This window comes from Pseudophryne corroboree, chromosome 5, assembly GCF_028390025.1.
Source record: "Pseudophryne corroboree isolate aPseCor3 chromosome 5, aPseCor3.hap2, whole genome shotgun sequence".
In the NCBI taxonomy this organism is placed as follows: Eukaryota; Metazoa; Chordata; class Amphibia; order Anura; family Myobatrachidae; genus Pseudophryne; species Pseudophryne corroboree.
The window spans coordinates 849,253,359-849,267,624 of NC_086448.1; the positions used below are offsets into that span (position 1 = coordinate 849,253,359).

The 14,266-nt window shown below is 51.9% G+C and overlaps 1 protein-coding gene across 3 annotated transcripts in view; it reads left to right on the top strand.

The window, feature by feature from the left end:
* The window catches only part of LOC134928690 (uncharacterized), a 534,742-nt gene extending 521,398 nt beyond the window's left edge, over window positions 1-13,344 (top strand). For all 3 annotated transcript variants that reach the window (XM_063924692.1, XM_063924694.1, XM_063924693.1), the window contains exon 15: window positions 12,114-13,344. In XM_063924692.1, the coding sequence (XP_063780762.1) occupies window positions 12,114-12,448 (335 nt within the window). In that variant the 3' untranslated portion in view covers window positions 12,449-13,344. The remainder of the gene's footprint in view (window positions 1-12,113) is intronic.
* The last annotated feature ends 922 nt before the right edge of the window (window positions 13,345-14,266 follow it).

Below are 14,266 nucleotides of genomic sequence, written 5' to 3' on the forward strand. Positions count from 1 at the left end.
GCTGAACACCACTGGAAGCCCAATGCTGGAAGCTGGTATTTTTGGAGCACTGCCAATAGCAGAAAGCAATGAGGATACTATGGAGTCAGGCAGGCACCGCAGGGTGGTCATTGGTGCAGGTCTCTGTAGAACTGGAGACTTCAGGAGCTGGAACACAGTTAAAATCACAGAGAGCAGAAACAGGATACATTGGTGATGACAACCAAAGCACTGACAACTTCCTGGTCTATCCTTAGTCCCTTTATACCCTCAGCAGTGCAGGGATTGGATCAGCAATCAGGCAGAGCTCAGCGGGACTGTAGATTGGTGGGAATAGCATCACATGATCAGAACCAACATGGCTGCACCCATACTGATTCTTGGAGGAAAGCCTGGTTTGTAATTCCATGTGGAGCTTTCACAGTAATGGCTGCCGCGGCCGCAGGACACAGAGAATGTTAAGACTGTACAGCAACCTCCCAACGCCAGTGGCGGAAGCTACCGCAGATGAGAGGCGCCGCACAGACCTGTAGTGCTTTACTGTAGTAATCGCGGCAAAGGCCGCAGCTGACAGGAGATGCTATGCAGTGCCGACCAAGTGCTGAGAGTATGGTAATGGCGGCAGAGGCCGCAATAAGCTAGAAACGCCATTCCATTTAAGAGTTCTTTGTGACAGCACTTGCCGACTGGTAGAAAGGAATTATGAAGCAAGGACATTCAGCAATATGACCGAGACCCGGCCCTGGGACGCTGAGCCATTCTCAGAAGACACCTGAAAGGTAAAAAATAATGTCCCGTAGTCCGGATCGTGACTTTGGGTCTAGTTCTCTTGGATTTATGATCTTGGATCTAGCATTCTAGAATATACTGTAAGTCTTTGGTCTAGAATTCTAGGACCTAACTATATTTGATCTAGTGCTCCAGAATATAACAGACTTGGATTTTGTGTTCTAGAATATAACAATCTTGGATATATTATTCTTGGATCTATTAATCTTGTATCTCGTATTCTAGAATATAAGCTTTTTAATTAGTACTCTAATATCTAATAGTCTTGGATATATTGTTCTAGAATATGGTAACACACTTGGATCTGTTACTCTAGGATTTAATAGTTTTGAATCTAGTATTCTAGAATATAAGTTTTAGATCTAGTACTCTAGGAACTAATAATCTTGAATCTAGTGTTCTAGAACTTAACACACATTGGATCTAGTATTGTCAGATCTAGAATGCTTTTATCTAGAATTCTAAAATATAACAGTCGGATCTAGTATTCGAGAATCTAGCAGTCTTTGATCTAGTGTTCAGAATATAACAGACTTGGATCTTGTGTTTTAGAATATTACTGTGACAGGACGGTACCGTACGAAAGCACTCGCCGCTTTCGCGTCCCGTTGACTGCGCACAGATTGGAAGGTCAAGCCGCACGAGGCCTGACCACATAGGGGATTCCCGCTTACCGTCAGTAACCGCCTGTTACTGACTCCACCCACTGCGTTGTGGGCGGGTTCTCGCTGCCACCACCAAACTCCTAACCTGCCGTGGCATTTGGAACCACGGTTCTGCTCTGTATGTGCCGACGCACTGCCTTACCACACCTGTGTGGTGTTGACGAATCCCCTCTAGCCACTTGCTAGGCCTCTACCGGTAGCTGGCGGAAGGCGGAGCTTGGAGACGTCAGGTGCTTCCCTGGACAGCCGGAGAACGGGGCTAGGTTTGGCCTAACCCTGTAGGTCACAAGATGAAGCAGTCTTCTTGAGGCAAAGGTGTTTATTGCTCAAATAACCTTTAAAAAGGCTCCTCCCTATTGCTAGGGGCAACAGCATACAATCAAGATGTTTTCAGCAGAAGAAGATGTTACAATTACACACTCCTATGGGCCAACTGCCCTTCTTTTATCCCTCTCCAAGACCCCTTACCACAGGGGGTAAGCCCGCCCTGTGGTGCACAACCAATCAATGTTTACCCATGAGCTGTGCATGCTCTGGTCTCATGCACACCTAACATTGTTCCCTATGGACAGTGGGGAGTGGTCGGTCTCCTTGGACTCTCCCATCTGGGAGAGTCAGGATACTCCCCGGTGCCGTTCAGTCTGGCTGGGGGGAAGTTTTTCCCTCCTAAACTGACTTCCAGAAACCTGCCCGGGACCCCTCTCACTGCCTGCAGCCTGGATTTGGGCTCCAGAGCTGGGCAGCCTGGCTCCCCGGTCCAGGTTTCTTGGCACTACGGCTGATCTCCATGGAGCTTCAAGAAACCACTCAGCTTGTTTCATAGCTAAGCTGCTTCTCTCTCTCCCTGTGCCTCTTGGAAATGTGAGGCTGGATGGGAAAACATTCCGTTTTTGGGGAAAAGGTCTGGGAGAATCCATCAGCCTGCACAGCTATGGATTCCCCCCTCCTGGGACACACAATCAAGTAAGTGCAATTTTCCTTAAATACATTACATTTTAAATCACACTGTACATTTCCCTTTAAATATACACTGAGCCTGTGCCTTGCACAGACTCTACATACTCAGGCACTGCAGTGCCTTACAACACACTGTATGTCATTATTTTACACAATGTTTCGTTCTGTAACTACTGTGTACTAGCCCTGCAGCCTGGCTGCTAGGGCTCTCTGTGTGCTGGAGGTATGGGGCTGGCTTCCCCCACCCTCCAGCCTGTCTGCCTGCCACTGGGGTCCAGGGAGCTGGCTCTCCCTGTCCCCCCAGTGTGGCACTACTTTTGTGGCCCCGCCGCATGCAGCGGCGCACCCCCCTGTACTGAAGCCCGGCGGCCCGGGACACTTGTCCCGGCCGCCGTGACTCTGGCTCTGTTGCAGCGCTGAGGCGCCGGGAGCGTAGCTCCCGGACCCCAGCGCTCATCAGCCTGCTTGCCAACCTAATTTCCCCCACACCGCTAGGGAGCCGGCTAGCCCGGTCCCCCGTGAGCGGTGCTGACTTGTGGCCTCGCTGCAGCGTCCGGCGGGGAGCCGGGCTGCAGCGCACCCCCCTCGCCGGCTAGCAGCCCGGGACGTCCGTCCCGGCTGCTGCGGCTGGCCACCCGTGCTGGGCTGAGGCGCTGGGAGCAGAGCTCCCGGCCCCCAGCGGCGGCTCTCACAGAGAGCACTGCAGCGGGAGCCGAGCTCCCAGCCGCAGCGCTCACCCTTCTCCCCGGCGCGCACACTCCAGTGCGCCCGGGGCTACACTGACCGCTGCCGGGAGCGGAGCTCCCGGACTCCGGCGATCAGCGGCTGCCTTCTCTCCCCCGGCGCGCACACATTGCTGAGCGCGCCGGGGGGCTGTCCTCCCTGCCGTGGTCTCCGGAGAGGTCCGGGACCACGGCACATCCAAAAACACAATATTAAAACACAGTTTTACACATTTTCAAATCTGGCGCCAAGCGCCCATTGTCTGCAAAAATGGCGCCGGGCACTAGGGGTTAACCCCTTCAGTGCTGCAGGCGGCCATTTCCCTCGTGGCTGGGGTCCCTCCGGCCACACTCCTCCCCCCCCATTCAAGCGGGTCAACCAGGGACCCATGTCCCAACGATTTGGGTCCTGGTCCCGCAGTCCGTTGGGGTGAAGGGGACGCTACCTGGGGGGTGTAGGCTCTGGCCTAGACAGTTCATCCATAGTGTAGTGGGCCTCTCTTCGTGGGTGCACAATGTTCAAATAGTCCTCCTGAAGTCCAAGTTCAGGGCTCCACCACAAAAGTCTGTCCAATTCCCCCAAGGTAGGTTGCAGCCACCTAACAGGTAGGTGGTAAGTCACCACGGTGGGGGGCCGGTTACAAACAAGTGCCACCCACGGTGTCCCAACTGTGGCATACCCCACCTCCCACAATAGCAGCTTTCTGCTCAAACAGGCCACAGGGTGCTCCTGCCCATGTGGCTCTTTCTGTCTCGGTACTGCTACCAGTCCGTGCAGTGGCGCAATAGTTCGTAACACACAGTCCTGGTCAAGAATGTGCGCCATCAGCACTGGAGCGGGTACCCGAGCCTCCTTCAATGACTGGAATGCCAACTCGCAAGCGGGTGCAAAGTCCACTGACTTGGGAATGCCGTTCCTAGCCATCTCTGTCAAGGGGTTCACTACAGGACTAAAGTCAATGACAACATGTCCGTAGGGCCTTACAGGTTCTAAGGTCAGTACCGGTCTGGGTGATGTGGGTCGGGGACAGCCTCTGGTTGCCTCCACCCCCTCTGGTTTGGGCCTACCCCTGTCTCCTCCCACATGGTGCCCCAGGCACTGCACCTCCATCATACCTATCTGGCAACTGTCTGCCCTAACTGTCAGACCTGCCCTCCAATCCTCTTCTGTCGACCTATGACTCGGGAAACCTACCCTGTCACCTAGGCCTACTCCTTCCTCCTCATCCGCTACCTGGGCCACAGTGATGGCGGCCAGACCACCAGCCTCTGGATCCTGTGTGGCATCCACTACAGGGAGGCTGCGTGTCTTCCCCGATCTACTGTGCACAGGCAGGGGACGAGCTATGTCCACAGCAACTTGCTGCAAGGGTTCTCCTATGGGCAGAGGCCCAGAGACAACACAACCACTGGAGTGCCCCGGCTGCCAACGCATGGCACCAGCCTTACATGTGGTCTGGGCGTCATCCGACATTCCAGACCAGGGTAAGCTCTGTGTCAGGCACTTCAGGGTACGGTCTGTCTCCGGGTTGCTGTCCAAAGGGGTTTCGCTGGCAACCGACACCGGTTGCACAGGAACGTTCCCTGAGGGGACCAGTTGGACACATTCCCTATCTGGTCTATCCCCTCCCACTTTCCTGGCTAACCTGTACCTTAACCCTTCCCGCCAGGTCAAACTTCCCGCCCCAACCCTGTCAAGGCCGCTGCCAAAGTGGCGCCTCATGCCTTTCGGGAATGGGTCAGAGAGTTGAGCCTCCCTAAACTCCTGCCTGTGGCCCTCAATCTCTCCTAAATTGGGACACTCTACAGGGGGATCTAGGTGGGGACTACTAGGGTCAGTCTGGTAGGGGTCAGTCATGGAAAAGTCAGTGTGGTTTTTCATACTCACCGCCGGAGTTGGCAAACCACTTGGGTCAGGAGCATCATTGGGCACCCCCACAGGATCAAACGAGCTGGAACCGACATCCTCTGCGTTGCTAGGGGACGTAGGCATACCAGAGGCAAAAGGCATGCGGGGTCGATGTACTGATCTAGCCGCTGTAATCTTTTCCTCTGGGCTGGTTGATGCTGTGGTTGGCTGTGCTGGCAGTTGTCTAGCAGCTGTAGTCTTTTTCTCTGGGCTGGGCTGTGCTGGAGTAGCTGATGTCAACGGTGGTTTTGGAACTTGACTCCGGGGAATGGCGCCAACAAACATAGTGACGATCCCACCACCCAGATCATTTCCTAGGACCACATCAGTTGGGAGACCATCCATGACGGCAACTTCTCGCAACTCTGGTCCAGCTCCCCAGTCCAGGTAGACTCTTGCCATGGGAACCGCTTTTTCTGTTCCTTCTGCCAGGGTGACCGTGGCAGTGCGACCCTGCAATACTGCAGCAGGATCTATAAGGTGGGGGCTCACCACAGTGATTGAGGCCCCAGAGTCTCTTAGGCCTTCTCCCTGCAGGGGTCCCACGTGGACTGGCTGCAGGTGCCTCCACATGTTGTGTAGGGGCTGTTTGGCCATGCAGGTGACTCTCTCCGCAGAGTGCACCTGTCTCTCACCACACTCCATCGGACTGACTGGAGGGGGAACAGTCTCTGTAATCTCATCTCCTCTCGTCAAACAAGCGAGCCGGGCTCCAGCACTCGGATTTGGGGCACGAGTCTGGGGTGCTTGGGATGCAGGACAGTTCATCCTCAGATGTCCGATTTTCCCACAGCCGTAGCACTTCTTCTCCAGTCGTGGCACCGATGATCTCTGATCAGGTGCAGGGACACTGCGGTGCGGTTGCTGGCCAAGAGCACCCGGGTTGGAAGATGCTTGTCTTTGGGGTTGATGAGCTGAAGAGGGTGGTCCCCTTGGTGGTACAGTCTGTTGGAGCTGGCTGCTGGCGGGGCGCTTCTGCCCCCGTGGTCGAATTGCCACATATTTGTCGGCTAATTTGGCAGCCATTTTTAAGCTGGGTGGCTCCCGATCTAGCACCCACTCCTTCACTTCTTGGGCGCACCTGCGGTAGAACTGCTCCCTGCAGATCAGGTCAATCAGTTCGTCCCATGTAGTGGCTTCCGAATCCTTCACCCACTTCACCACGTACTGCCGCAGCTGGGTGGCGAACTGCTCATGGGTGCTGCTAGGATTCTTGGGCAAGTCTCTGAACTTCTTCCTGTAAGACTCTGGAGTGATGAAGAATCGCTGGAGGAGGGCCTTCGCGACTTCGTCGTAGTTCCCACAGTCCTCCGTCTCCACTCCTCGATAGGCCTCCAAGGCCTCTCCATGCAGAGTGGGCACAAGGTGTCTCACCCACTCTGACTTGGGTAGATCATGTAATTTGCAAGTCCTTTCAAAAACTTGTAAATGTCCATCAATGTCCCCATCACTGTCTGCAAACTTGGCAAACTGAATACGTCCTGATCTGTGTACAACAGCTGACAACGGCTCCCGGGGTACCACGGCCTGTGGTGCCCGCTCATCACGCCACATCTGGATGATGATCAAGCGCTCTTGCTCCGTTGCCCTTTCCCCCAATTCCGCTAGCCGATCTGCTAGGGTATCCGGGCCGCCCCCCCTGGGACGTTGGGATCCTGGCCCTGCTAGGGATTGCTGGGAAACATTGCTGCTGTGAGAGAGGGCGGGGCTTGTGGTTCTCACCGGTTCCTTACGAAGGTCCACTGTTGGGCCGTCCTCTGCGATGCTGACGCCGTCAGTGCTTTCCACCTCCGCCCGATGAGACTCCTCCACGCTCCTGAGCGCCGCCTTCATGACGCTTCTGGACGCGTTGGAAGGGATATCCACACCCTTCTCCTGGCACACGATCTCCAGATCGCCCTTGGACATTCCGCTGAATTCCGCCATCTTGTGCGTTCTCCTGCGCTGCAGTTACTCCTCTCCTGAGTAACTCGGCTTCTCCAATCGGGTGATGAAAAGCCGCCTGGGAATATCCCACCACTATGCCACCAATTTCTGTGACAGGACGGTACCGTACGAAAGCACTCGCCGCTTTCGCGTCCCGTTGACTGCGCACAGATTGGAAGGTCAAGCCGCACGAGGCCTGACCACATAGGGGATTCCCGCTTACCGTCAGTAACCGCCTGTTACTGACTCCACCCACTGCGTTGTGGGCGGGTTCTCGCTGCCACCACCAAACTCCTAACCTGCCGTGGCGTTTGGAACCACGGTTCTGCTCTGTATGTGCCGACGCACTGCCTTACCACACCTGTGTGGTGTTGACGAATCCCCTCTAGCCACTTGCTAGGCCTCTACCGGTAGCTGGCGGAAGGCGGAGCTTGGAGACGTCAGGTGCTTCCCTGGACAGCCGGAGAACGGGGCTAGGTTTGGCCTAACCCTGTAGGTCACAAGATGAAGCAGTCTTCTTGAGGCAAAGGTGTTTATTGCTCAAATAACCTTTAAAAAGGCTCCTCCCTATTGCTAGGGGCAACAGCATACAATCAAGATGTTTTCAGCAGAAGAAGATGTTACAATTACACACTCCTATGGGCCAACTGCCCTTCTTTTATCCCTCTCCAAGACCCCTTACCACAGGGGGTAAGCCCGCCCTGTGGTGCACAACCAATCAATGTTTACCCATGAGCTGTGCATGCTCTGGTCTCATGCACACCTAACATTGTTCCCTATGGACAGTGGGGAGTGGTCGGTCTCCTTGGACTCTCCCATCTGGGAGAGTCAGGATACTCCCCGGTGCCGTTCAGTTTGGCTGGGGGGGAGTTTTTCCCTCCTAAACTGACTTCCAGAAACCTGCCCGGGACCCCTCTCACTGCCTGCAGCCTGGATTTGGGCTCCAGAGCTGGGCAGCCTGGCTCCCCGGTCCAGGTTTCTTGGCACTACGGCTGATCTCCATGGAGCTCCAAGAAACCACTCAGCTTGTTTCATAGCTAAGCTGCTTCTCTCTCTCCCTGTGCCTCTTGGAAATGTGAGGCTGGATGGGAAAACATTCCGTTTTTGGGGAAAAGGTCTGGGAGAATCCATCAGCCTGCACAGCTATGGATTCCCCCCTCCTGGGACACACAATCAAGTAAGTGCAATTTTCCTTAAATACATTACATTTTAAATCACACTGTACATTTCCCTTTAAATATACACTGAGCCTGTGCCTTGCACAGACTCTACATACTCAGGCACTGCAGTGCCTTACAACACACTGTATGTCATTATTTTACACAATGTTTCGTTCTGTAACTACTGTGTAGTACTAGCCCTGCAGCCTGGCTGCTAGGGCTCTCTGTGTGCTGGAGGTATGGGGCTGGCTTCCCCCACCCTCCAGCCTGTCTGCCTGCCACTGGGGTCCAGGGAGCTGGCTCTCCCTGTCCCCCCAGTGTGGCACTACTTTTGTGGCCCCGCCGCATGCAGCGGCGCACCCCCCTGTACTGAAGCCCGGCGGCCCGGGACACTTGTCCCGGCTGCCGTGACTCTGGCTCTGTTGCAGCGCTGAGGCGCCGGGAGCGTAGCTCCCGGACCCCAGCGCTCATCAGCCTGCTTGCCAACCTAATTTCCCCCACACCGCTAGGGAGCTGGCTAGCCCGGTCCCCCGTGAGCGGTGCTGACTTGTGGCCTCGCTGCAGCGTCCGGCGGGGAGCCGGGCTGCAGCGCACCCCCCTCGCCGGCTAGCAGCCCGGGACGTCCGTCCCGGCTGCTGCGGCTGGCCACCCGTGCTGGGCTGAGGCGCTGGGAGCTGAGCTCCCGGCCCCCAGCGGCGGCTCTCACAGAGAGCACTGCAGCGGGAGCCGAGCTCCCAGCCACAGCGCTCACCCTTCTCCCCGGCGCGCACACTCCAGTGCGCCCGGGGCTACACTGACCGCTGCCGGGAGCGGAGCTCCCGGACTCCGGCGGTCAGCGGCTGCCTTCTCTCCCCCGGCGCGCACACATTGCTGAGCGCGCCGGGGGGCTGTCCTCCCTGCCGTGGTCTCCGGAGAGGTCCGGGACCACGGCACATCCAAAAACACAATATTAAAACACAGTTTTACACATTTTCAAATCTGGCGCCAAGCGCCCATTGTCTGCAAAAATGGCGCCGGGCACTAGGGGTTAACCCCTTCAGTGCTGCAGGCGGCCATTTCCCTCGTGGCTGGGGTCCCTCCGGCCACAATTACGGTCGTGGATTTTGTATTAGAATATGGCAGTTTATATTTACTAAAATTCGTGTTTGTGCCAATTTGATGGGAGTTTAATCTCAAATTTTATCGGACGTATTTTACTGCAACTTTTTGAATTCATCTACGCAAATTTACTAAGCTGCCGAGTTTTCTATTGTCGTATTTTCCGATGTTGATGTGATTCGTATTGTCGGGCAATGTTTTACGGGAGTGATTAGTAAAACGCTGCCAGACATAACATATTGATCAGTGAGATTCGTGCAGGGCTTCATTGTGTACATGAAGAGGTGTTTAAAGAGTTAAAAATGTTGGGAACTTTGCGGTCTGAGGTTAACTGCGAAGTTAATTGGGGTCACCCACAATAGTGACCCCAATTAACTTTGCGGTTAACCCCAGACCGCAGAGTTCCCATCATAGGCTAGAATGGAGGATAACGGTTTAAGGGGTCCCCTCTCCTCCAGGGTACCCCGACCAGGGGTGACTAGTTGAGGGGGTAATGCCAGGGCCGCAGGGACCTATATAAAAGTGTCCCCCGGCTGTGGCATTATCTCTCTGGCTAGTGGAGCCCGGTGCTGGTTTGAAAAATGCGGGGGACCCCTACGTCTTTTGTTCCCTGTATTTTTTGAACCAGGGCCGGATGGAGAGCCCGGTGCTGGTTGTCTAAATATGGGGGGACCCCAGTCATTTCCCCCCCTGTATTTTTACAATCCGGACCGGCTCACAGAGCCCGAGGCTGGTTATGCTTAGGACCCCACGCTATTTTTTTCTTTAATTTATCACACTTTCACACAGATAAGCATGCACAGATCTCACTGATCCAAACACGCCAGGAAAAAGCAGGTCTATTTCTTTGCTGCTTTTTTTTACGATTAGCCAAAAAATATAACCGCAATTGAACATTGAGGGACAAACACCTAAATACGAATGAATAGTAAATTCCCGTCTTGTATGAACAAACAGCCGCGTTTGACCTATGGTCTGTTCATTCGTATTTCTGCCCTCTACCATGAAAACCATTATGAATAGCCCCAACACTGCCGAGATTTGTGCTTCGTAAATTCCCGAGATGACACTTAGAAAGAAAAAACTCGTACAAAATCGGAACCTTAGTAAATATGCCCCTTGGATCTAATATTATTTGATTTAGTACTCTAGGATCTAATAGTTTTGAATCTAGTATTCAATAATCTAACAGTCTTGGATCTAGTATTCTAGAATATAAGTCTTGGATCTAGTACTCTGGGATGTAATAGTCTTGATCTAGTTCCTGTGTTCTAGAATATACTCTATTGCAGACTTTGATGCGGTATTCTATAATATAGCGTTCTTGTATCTAGCATTCTAGAATACAAGTCTTGGATCTAGTACTCTGGGATGTAATAGTCTTGATCTAGTTCCTGTGTTCTAGAATATACTGTATTGCAGACTTTGATGTGGTATTCTATAATATAGCGTTCTTGTATCTAGTATTCTAGAATACAAGTCTTGGATCTAGTACTCTGGGATGTAATAGTCTTGATCTAGTTCCTGTGTTCTAGAATATACTGTATTGCAGACTTTGATGTGGTATTCTATAATATAGCGTTCTTGTATCTAGTATTCTAGAATACAAGTCTTGGATCTAGTACTCTGGTATGTAATAGTCTTGATCTAGTTCCTGTGTTCTAGAATATACTATATTGCAGACTTTGATGTGGTATTCTATAATATAGCGTTCTTGTATCTAGTATTCTAGAATATAAGTCTTGGATCTAGTACTCTGGGATGTAATAGTCTTGATCTAGTTCCTGTGTTCTAGAATATACTGTATTGCAGACTTTGATGTGGTATTCTATAATATAGCGTTCTTGTATCTAGTATTCTAGAATACAAGTCTTGGATCTAGTACTCTGGTATGTAATAGTCTTGATCTAGTTCCTGTGTTCTAGAATATACTGTATTGCAGACTTTGATGTGGTATTCTATAATATAGCGTTCTTGTATCTAGTATTCTAGAATACAAGTCTTGGATCTAGTACTCTGGGATATAATAGTCTTGATCTAGTTCCTGTGTTCTAGAATATACTGTATTGCAGACTTTGATGTGGTATTCTATAATATAGCGTTCTTGTATCTAGTATTCTAGAATATAAGTCTTGGATCTAGTACTCTGGGATGTAATAGTCTTGATCTAGTTCCTGTGCGTTTTACTCTGTGTCAGAAATACTTAGATTACAGGGTCTTGGTCTAGCAGTCTTGGACCTACGGTTCTAGGATCACGGAGACTTAACATTTAACAGTCTTGGATCTAGTTTTCTAGAATCTTATGTTGAGGGATCTAGCAGTCTAGTACGATAGCAGTTGTGAATCTAGTTTATGTTCTAGTAATTTCATTTTTAGGTCTAATGATGTAAAAGTCTTCTATCTAGTTATTTGTGTGATCCAGCAATCCTAAATCTTTATCTAGAATCCAGTAATCTAGGAGCTAGCAGTCTAGGATCTATTGTCATGTATCTGATAGTGTTCCAGGGGGATATTCTATAACCCATGATCATTGATCGTGGATAATTGTCAAGCCGGGGGCTATTTAACTAGCCCCGATATGCCGGCACGACATACGGTTTATCAGGGATTTGTTTCATCTGCCTCACCCGAAAACGGGTCTGTTTCAACTGAAAGCACACACGTTTCACTGAGCCTGTGTGTTTTCGGGTGAAAAGGAATTTTTTTTCAGGTCCGTTTTTCGCATCCGATGCATTTTCGCTGGTAATTGAATATCCCCATATAGGACTGGAAGTCTAAACCCCCTGAAGAATGCCGGGATTTCAGATGTGGGGATGAAGACTAAACCCATTGCATAGGGAACCCTGATTTATTTGATTATGTGTATTTACTCTGTGTATTGTGTGTTTCACTCTCCTCATTTATACAGGGAGGCGATGGAGACACAGACCTCTTCATCCACTGCTTGAGCATGAAGAAGCCAAGGACAAGAAAGAGGAGCAGAAATCAGAGCAGATGAAGCTAGACCTGGAAATCTTACCGGAACTGAAGCCCAGGGTTTCCCATCCACGCTTGGGACTTGCGAAGTTTAGAAACTCCTTCTCTATGGCGCGTCTAAAAAGGAAGCGTCGCCTGGCACTTCACATCCTGCGCATCGAGAGATTGCTGCGGCGAGTTGACCACCGTCAAGAGCTGCTTCTCCAGAGGGCAGGTCTCAGTGTGGACAAGAGTTACTGCTCTGAACTCCAACCTCCAGAGACATAGAACACATGTGAGGCCAGAGCTCCACAGGAAGATGTACATGCCGTAGCAGGAGTGTCTTTCAGTCTATGCCGACTTTGGACAATTTGGTTCAGCATTTATTGCTAGGATATGCTTGACTCGTCTCCGAGAACCTGCATCTGCTGCTCATCCCGTTTGTCTTCCAGTTTAAATTTTTAATATTAGCAGCAGCACAAAGTATTTCAGGAGCCAAGTGTGATCATCTTTTGGAAAGCAGTGTTCTGTCCACTCATGTGATTTTGTGAGAACAGGAGCTTTACCCAAGCAATGTGTTGTGAGGTAACATGACAGCCACACATTCAGAATTATATAACGAAAGGAGCAGGGTCCCCAGCAGCACAGAGTATATCAGGAGATGAGTGATGTGTCAGTGAGGACAGGGCTGCATGTGACAGGGGCAGTGACATGATGTGAGGAGGGGAATGGAGGCAGCAGGAAGCCACAGACTGAGAGTTATATAGTGGGAGGAGCAGGGTCCCCAGCAGCACAGAGTATATCAGGAGATGAGTGAAGTGTCAGTATGGACAGGGCTGCATGTGACAGGGGCAGTGACATGATGTGAGGAGGGGAATGGAGGCAGCAGGAAGCCACAGACTGAGAGTTATATAGTGGGAGGAGCAGGGTCCCCAGCAGCACAGAGTATATCAGGAGATGAGTGATGTGTCAGTGAGGACAGAGCTGCATGTGACAGGGACAGTGACATGATGTGAGGAGGGGAATGGAGGCAGCAGGAAGCCACAGACTGAGAGTTATATAGTGTGGGGAGCAGGGTCCCCAGCAGCACAGAGTATATCAGGAGATGAGTGATGTGTCAGTGAGGACAGAGCTGCATGTGACAGGGGCAGTGACATGATGTGAGGAGGGGAATGGAGGCAGCAGGAAGCCACAGACTGAGAGTTATATAGTGGGAGGAGCAGGGTCCCCAGCAGCACAGAGTATATCAGGAGATGAGTGATGTGTCAGTGAGGACAGGGCTGCATGTGACAGGGGCAGTGACATGATGTGAGGAGGGGAATGGAGGCAGCAGGAAGCCACAGGCTGAGAGTTATATAGTGGGAGGAGCAGGGTCCCAGCAGCACAGAGTATATCAGGAGATGAGTGATGTGTCAGTGAGGACAGGGCTGCATGTGACAGGGGCAGTGCCATGATGTGAGGGGAATGGAGGCAGGAGGAAGCCACAGACTGAGAGTTATATAGTGGGAGGAGCAGGGTCCCCAGCAGCACAGAGTATATCAGGAGATGAGTGATGTGTCAGTGAGGACAGGGCTGCATGTGACAGGGGCAGTGACATGATGTGAGGAGGGGAATGGAGGCAGCAGGAAGCCACAGGCTGAGAGTTATATAGTGGGAGGAGCAGGGTCCCAGCAGCACAGAGTATATCAGGAGATGAGTGATGTGTCAGTGAGGACAGGGCTGCATGTGACAGGGGCAGTGACATGATGTGAGGAGGGGAATGGAGGCAGCAGGAAACCACAGACTGAGAGTTATATAGTGGGAGTAGCAGGGTCCCCAGCAGCACAGAGTATATCAGGAGATGAGTGATGTGTCAGTGAGGACAGGGCTGCATGTGACAGGGGCAGTGACAGGATGTGAGGAGGGGAATGGAGGCAGCAGGAAGTCACAGACTGAGAGTTATATAGTGGGAGGAGCAGGGTCCCCAGCAGCACAGAGTATATCAGGAGATGAGGGATGTGTCAGTGAGGACAGGGCTGCATGTGACAGGGGCAGTGACATGATGTGAGGAGGGGAATGGAGGCAGCAGGAAGCCACAGACTGAGAGTTATATAGTGGGAGGAGCAG